The sequence below is a fragment of the Zingiber officinale genome, chromosome 7B (assembly GCF_018446385.1).
Source record: "Zingiber officinale cultivar Zhangliang chromosome 7B, Zo_v1.1, whole genome shotgun sequence".
NCBI lineage: Eukaryota > Viridiplantae > Streptophyta > Magnoliopsida > Zingiberales > Zingiberaceae > Zingiber > Zingiber officinale.
This window is the reverse complement of record NC_055999.1, coordinates 93,211,670-93,219,158: the sequence shown is the minus strand read 5'-3', so window position 1 is coordinate 93,219,158 and position 7,489 is coordinate 93,211,670. Positions and strand designations below refer to the sequence as shown.

The 7,489-nt window shown below is 41.3% G+C and overlaps 1 protein-coding gene across 1 annotated transcript; it reads left to right on the top strand.

Moving 5' to 3' along the window:
- The first annotated feature begins 409 nt into the window (after positions 1 to 409).
- LOC122006296 (chlorophyll a-b binding protein of LHCII type 1-like) lies at positions 410 to 1,099 on the top strand. Its single transcript, XM_042561745.1, has one exon. The coding sequence runs from the start codon at positions 508 to 510 to the stop codon at positions 988 to 990; it is 483 nt and encodes a 160-aa protein (XP_042417679.1). The 5' UTR covers positions 410 to 507; the 3' UTR covers positions 991 to 1,099.
- Positions 1,100 to 7,489: the final 6,390 nt, after the last annotated feature.

Here is a 7,489-nt window from a genome sequence, read left to right as displayed (position 1 = left end):
TCTTATAAAAAATTAATCTAATTGTTTATATCATGTATTAAACTGATAAAAATATATATTACATTTAATCTTAATAAAAAAAATCAAAAAAGATATATTTTCTAAACTGGCCTAAATTATTTATAAAAAATTTTCTACTTATGATTTTTACCATTCTTAAAATATGAGACTAAAAAAATCATAACAATACATATTTTTTATATAAAAAATAATTAAAAAAATTACTAATAAATTTTAAAATTATTTTTAATATAAAAAAAAAAATATTAATATAATTTTATTTTAAGCTTTATTTATTAAAGGGTAGAGATTCTAATTAAACAGTAGAATTTTAATATACGGAAATAATCTACATGCGTTCGAAACCCAAAAAAAATTGGCGAATCCAATCACATGTTAGATAGCAAAGTACCCAACGATCTTGGGTGGGACACAGCCGGCCTCTCCGCTGACCCCGAGACGTTCGCCAAGAACCGGGAGCTGGAGGTGATCCACTGCCGGTGGGCCATGATGGGCGCGTTGGGCTGCGTCTTCCCGGAGCTCCTCTCCCGCAACGGCGTCAAGTTCGGCGAGGCGGTTTGGTTCAAGGCCGGGTCGCAGATCTTCTCCGAGGGCGGACTCGATTACCTCGGCAACCCTAGCCTGATCCACGCGCAGAGCATCCTGACCATATGGGCGTCCCAGGTGGTGCTGATGGGCGCCGTGGAGGGGTACCGTGTGGCCGGCGGCCCCCTGGGGGAGGTGGTCGACCCGCTCTACCCCGGAGGGAGCTTCGACCCGCTGGGTCTAGCCGACGATCCTGAGGCTTTCGCGGAGCTGAAGGTGAAGGAGATTAAGAACGGGAGGCTGGCCATGTTCTCCATGTTCGGTTTCTTCGTGCAAGCCATCGTCACCGGCAAGGGGCCGTTGGAGAACCTGGCCGACCACCTGGCCGACCCAGTGAACAACAACGCGTGGGCCTACGCCACCAACTTTGTTCCCGGCAAATGAAAACGCCGTGTTGAGATTGTAAACTCAGATGTACATTAATGTGTCATGCAATTGGAATGGGAATTTGTGAGCGAAATAATAGAAGTTTGTAAGTGACTCTGTCTTTGTACTCGATGTTCGACAAGTATGGAGTGTGTCTAGAGCATAATTGCTACGTTGAAGTGTTCGAACACAATGCCAAGTGATGTGGACGATCGAGAAATCAAAATCTGTGATCTTGAAACTCGTGTAGTTACAGACTATTAGGGTACATTTTGTTGGGATCAAAATCTGAGTAATGCTAAATGGTCAGAATCGGGCCAGCTAGAATCAATACATGCAAGTGTACACATGGATATTTTAGTAATATCATATGTGTACATTAATTACATGCATGTATATGCATGCATTCTAATTGGAGGATAAAAAATTCTAGCTGGCCAGATTCTGGCCAACAAGAATTACCGTATTTTTTATAACTTTGGTTATATATCTAAAAGCATCCACAACAGCATGCGATATTTTTTTCAAATATTTATGGTCTCCACTTCCACATCACTCTTCAAATATCTTAATTACTATTCAATATCTCAACTTTCACAATGAAATATCTCACCATCCAAATATTTATGGATTCCACCAATCAAATATCTCACTCTCAAATATCTCACCAATCAAATATTTATGGGGCCTATGACCATTTCAATTATTTTAATATTAATATTTTATTTAAATGAAAACAATACAACATCGTGCGTACACATTTTAAAAAAAAACTACAACATAGTTCAAATATTTCATAAAATCAGAATTGAATAACTAAATATTTCATATATAATAAATTAGTTATTTACTCATCACGACGACATGTTTCCCAGATGTGTTCAACCAAATCATGACGAAGCTGATGATGCACCTGAGTATCACGTAACTCGGAATTTCTTCGAATGTATTCAGCAAATTCACTAGTTGAGCCATGATTCGATGTGATTGTATCTTGTTCTTCGCGATCCCAAATCGATATTGCATGACCTTCGTCCTCCATAATCATGTTGTGTAAAATAATGTACTTATACATGATTTCTTTGCATTTGTCCATAAACCAATGTCGCACTGAACCTCTTATAATTGCCCAACGAGTTTGGAGTACCCCAAATGCTCGCTCGACATCTTTTCTTGCAGCCTCTTGTCTTTCCTTAAATTTCATTCTTTTCGGATCCTGAGGGCAGGAAAAACTCTTGATGAAAGTGGCCTATTCCGGATATATACCATCTGTTAGGTAGTACCTTTTTGTATATTGTGTACCGTTCACAATAAAATTAACTTCTGGTGCATTTCCTTTCAAGACGTCATTAAAAATAGGTGATTCATTAAGCACATTGATGTCATTGCGAGATCCAACAACTCCAAAAAATGCATGCCATATCCACAAATCGACAGATGCAATTGCCTCAAGCACAATTGTTGGATAGCCATGATCGCCTCGTGTGTACTGTGCCCTCCACGCAATCAGACAATTTTTTCAGGCCCAATGCATGCAATCAAGACTTCCTAACATCCCAAGGAAACCATGCTTTTGTTCGTGCATTTCAAGCAAACGAGTGATGTCAGTTGCATTGGGTTTTCTTAAGTACTCACCTCCGCATATTTGTATCACGCATTGGCAAAAGTTGGACAAGCATCCGAGGCCAGTTGTTTCACCCATTCGCAAGTACTCGCCAAATTGGTCGCCGGAACCTCCATAAGCAAGTTGACGGATAGCCGCCGTGCATTTTTGAAGCGGCGACAAACCTTTTCTCCTTGCTGCATCTTCCCTCCATTTAAAAAATCCACTAGCATGATTTTCCAAATCAGTGACTATGCGCAAAAATAATTCTTTTCTCATTCGGAATCATCTTCGGAACATATCATCGGTATACACCGGCTCAACACAGAAATAATCATTAACAAGTTAAGTGTGTCCAGCTACACGGTCTCTGTTAATTGTTCTTCTTCTTTGTGTACTCCCATGATAATCTTGCACGAATTCAACCACTCTAAATTGATTGCGCACTACCATCATGAATAACGCCTCACCGGGATATGATATTGTAGGATCCGCTGGGTCTTCGGGAATATTATGACGAACTTGAGAACTTTCTTCACTAGAATTTTCGACGATATTTGAAGAGTTGAACAAATCCCTAAAATAATGACCAGAATTTTTATCCATCTCTCTAAATTTTTGGTAGGCAATGAGAATGGAAATGATGAAAATAGATGAAAGAAAGGATGTATATGTTGGATCGAGAAGTGCTAGAAGGGGGGGGGGGGTGAATAGCGCTCGTGACTTTCACGCGTTTCAAATTCGTAAAACGTATCGAGTAAAACGTAGCGGAAATTAATAAAAGAAACATACGCTAACACATGTTGTTTACTTGGTTCGGAGTCTGTAGCGACTCCTACTCGAAGGTCCGTGATCGTTGATTGCTTCCGGTGGGCAACAACTATATTTCGTAAAGTTATTACAAGCTAAGTACAGAAAAAGCTGTAAATAAATTTTATACCGACAACTAAAATGCTAAATCTGAAGCTCCGGATTGTCGGCGTCGAGTTGTAGCTTTGTCGGACTATCTCGTTAGCAGTTGGATGCAGAAAGATTGCTTGGAAGAAGATACCTTTACTGCTGCCTCGAGACATCCTTATAAAGGGTGTTCAAGGCACCTCCATTAAGCTCCAAGGCGCCTCCAACCCAAGATTTTATCCCAATTCAGCTGTTGTCGATCAGGCTTTGACCGCTGCTCGTTATCCACCTGAAGGCGCCTTCATCACTGGTCCAAAACGCCTCCAAGAAGTAGTCCAAGGCGCCTTCAGTCTCCTTGAAGGCGCCTCCAGCTCCACTTCATAGCCAGCTTCAGCCTTGTACCTGAGGCACCTCCAAGTTCCGTGGAGGCACCTCGGGTACTGTTCATCCGAGATGTAACTTGCTCCTTTGTTCCTGCAAAATGCGTTAGTCCCAAACACATACCCTGCAAAATAAAGTTAGCACATAATAGTCATAGTAAATAAAATATTGACAGTTTTCGGACTGTCCGGGTTTGACTTCGGATTTCCAACCGGAAACCCTAGGTCAACCCGACGCCTACTGTTCCCTCTACGGGGAACGCGCCCTCACCTACTCCTCTCAGGAGAGTTACCTGTTGTCAGTGCGATCCTCCAGACCGACTGGACTTTTGCTCAGCGTCCGATGCTTCCGGTCTTGATGTTGGACGCCCGGTCCACGACCCGTCCAGACTTCTACCCAGTTCGTGACACCAGGATTTTAACCTAGGGTTACCGCCCCTTTGAATTTTTGCCCGAAGCTCCGACCCACCAAGACTTTCCGCATAGGGTTACCACCCCCTATGACCTAGGGTTACCACCCCCTAGGGTTTTCCACTTGCCTAACCACAACTAGGACTTTCCTGAAACACTCAATCATACACATTAGATAACAAATAAACTTAACTTTGAATCCCTTTGCCATTATCAAAACTTGAGTTCGATCGTCGGATGCTTCCCGCACCAATAGTATATATAGGGAGAAATTGAACGTTACCCAACGTTTAATTTTTCGAACAATCCGAACGTTTAATTTTCTGAACGTTTGATTTCTCGAATGTTTAATTTTTCGAACGTACCATTGTTTTTAATTTTGTAATGTTCTGAATTTAATTAAATTAAAAAAAAACTTAAAGTCACGGCAGCCCACATTTTAGGTGGGCCCATCACATTTAATTAAAAAAAACCTCAACATAGTGGCAACCCACTTTTTTTCGGCCCCACAAGAGGAAATCACTGGGTAGAGATCTATGCCCGGTGATTTCCATTCAACCCTCAAATATCCCCCACAATGGGGGATATTTGAGAGGGGGAATATTTGGAGAAATATCTCCTCCAAATATCCCCCATTGGAGATGCTCTAAGGTGATCAACGAAAATCTTGTTTAATTTAGATAATCGATAATTTTCGAGTAATATTTCTTAATCACTTAATGACTAGCTAAAAAAAATAAAGAAAATGAATTGGTTGTCTGGATGTGCAACTATGGAGAATTCGTGTCTTGTATGTGACAACGGGCGAGAAAGAATGAGATGGGTGTTCTGTCTAAATTGTCCCTTTGGTTAGTGGGCGTGAATTCTATTGGAAAAATGTGAATGGAATAGGATGGAATGGACCAAGGAGGTTTTATTGTGTATAAAATTTTAGTCCTATGTTGAAAGTTTTAAGGTTTATGGTTGATTTATATTATTTCACAAGCATATATGTTATGAATAAATGCATGAGTAAAAGCTTTCTCTTGTGTGTGAGTGCACAAGGAAATATAAATCTAGGATCCAAATTACACTAAATCAAGTTGATATTTTATCACCTAAATTATTTTTTTTTACATTAACGCTTAATGTGGTTAATAAGAAACACACATTAAACGCAGATCTTAACTCCTCAATTCCCATCAAAGCTGGCCCTGGGCCAGGGCCCTTGCCCAGGGCCCAAAAATACTAAGGGCTATATATATATATATAGATAAATCATATTTTTCTCACCCTCGCGTTTCTCATCGCTGAAGTCGTCTTCGAACTCGAAGCCTTAGCCTAGCTCTCTTGACTCTCACCCTCGCGGTGATTCTCCTCGGTTACCATCCTCATCGACCCTGGCGTCTTCAGTGCCTTTAACCTCACCATCGAGAGGACCGCCCATACCGCCAGGGCCTGCGACGTAGGTAATCTCAACGGCTGCTCATTCGATCAGTAATCGTTTTTATCAATTAGGGCAACCACGACTAGATCTCGATTCTTCGCCTAGTTAATTAGGGTTTTGGTGTTTATGTGATTGGGTAATCGATTAGGATTTTTACTGATTGCAATTATTTCTTTGATGGATGAACAAGCAGGTCCATCATCATCTCGCACACTTCCTCCTACTTCTCCCCCTCCTTTAGATACTTGGATTTTATCAAAATTTCAACTTTTGTTTTTCAATTTAAATCAAAATGTTCTTTTAAGTTTATTCTGAAGTTTTCCAATACTTGTGCTTGAATACAATTGCAGTATCCACGTACGATGCTCAATTTTACGTACAACTTATAGTTGCGTATTCTGTTAATGATGCTTATGTTGTTAACCTTGTTGCTCATTTTCTTCACAGGGATATAAGTCATTTCTATAATTCTATTACGAGATTTATCCTTTGTGCTTTGATGCACTCCAATTTTGTACATACGAGCAGATTCGAATTGGATAAGAATGCAGTAAGTTCTGAAAGAACTTCTCAATGGTGAATGACATGATTAATTAAAATTGGTTAACAGTGGAATGTTTAGTGTATTACTTGCTACCACACTATCTTTTGTTGGATTATGTCAACTGTCGATGGCTAACCTACCAAAATCGAAGTGAAAATACACCCAAGTTGCCACGCATGCCTCCTTAGGCCTGATGCACACTGTCCTTGTCTTTTGTTCTGTCATAAATAACCTGTTCTCTGCTGATAGGCTTCTGGATTTTTTGTTTGGGTTTTACAATTAGCATTGAATCACAAGTCAAAATTAAAGATTTGATCTAAAGTATCAAGCATATAGCAGTGTCCAATAGACATTGCAATGACCATCAGATGGTGGCTTTCACCTAAAATGACAGGTTTTTTTTTGAATATTTTTAATTATTTTACGGTCTTTATCTGTCATGTTAGCAAAAAGTCTGACATCCCATGCCTCCATTGTTGGTGTAATATTCTCCAGGTCAAGGTTGATCGTGTTGACTGAGCTTGAATTGAGTCAAGCTCGAGTCATGATGTTTGGGTTTCAATGTTTGACAATACATATAGACAACACATGAAGATTGCAGGTGCAATTGTTCATGTGAGGAGATTGTGAAGGAGAGTCAAGTAGGTTGACCAGATACTTGATGGGAAAACCCTGGTGAGTGAAGCCAGGTGAAAGTCCTAACTGGGAGGTTAGGCAGATTGGAAAGTCCTGGTGAGTGAAGCCAGGCAGGTGTGAAAAGTCCTAGTGAGTGAAGCTAGGTGAAAGTCCTAGTGAGTGAAGCCAGGCAGATGGGAAGTCCTAGTGAGTGAAGCTAGGCAGTATGGAAAATCCTGGTGAGTGAAGCAGGTGAAAGTCCTAGTGAGTGAAGCTAGGCAGAAGGAAATCCTGGTGAGTGAAGTCAGGTGAAAGACCTACTGAGTGAAGGTAGGCAGAAGAAAGTCTTGGTAAGTGAAGCCAGGCATTTGGAAGTCCTGGTGAGTGAAGCCAGGCAATTGGGAAAGACCTAGTGAGTGAAGCTAGGCATTTGGAAAGGTTCCGGGCACCCCGGGCTGGTCTGGGCGCCCCGGATTGCTCCGGGCGCCCCGGGCTAGTCCGGGCGCCCCAGACAGTTCCGGGCGCCCCGGACCCTAAGTTAACTCCGGTTGACTTTTTTCGTCTCGATCCGGGTCTTTCAACTCCGGTTCCGCTCGCTTGCGTGATCTCTGCCATCCGGAAAAGGGCTCACCCGAACCCAA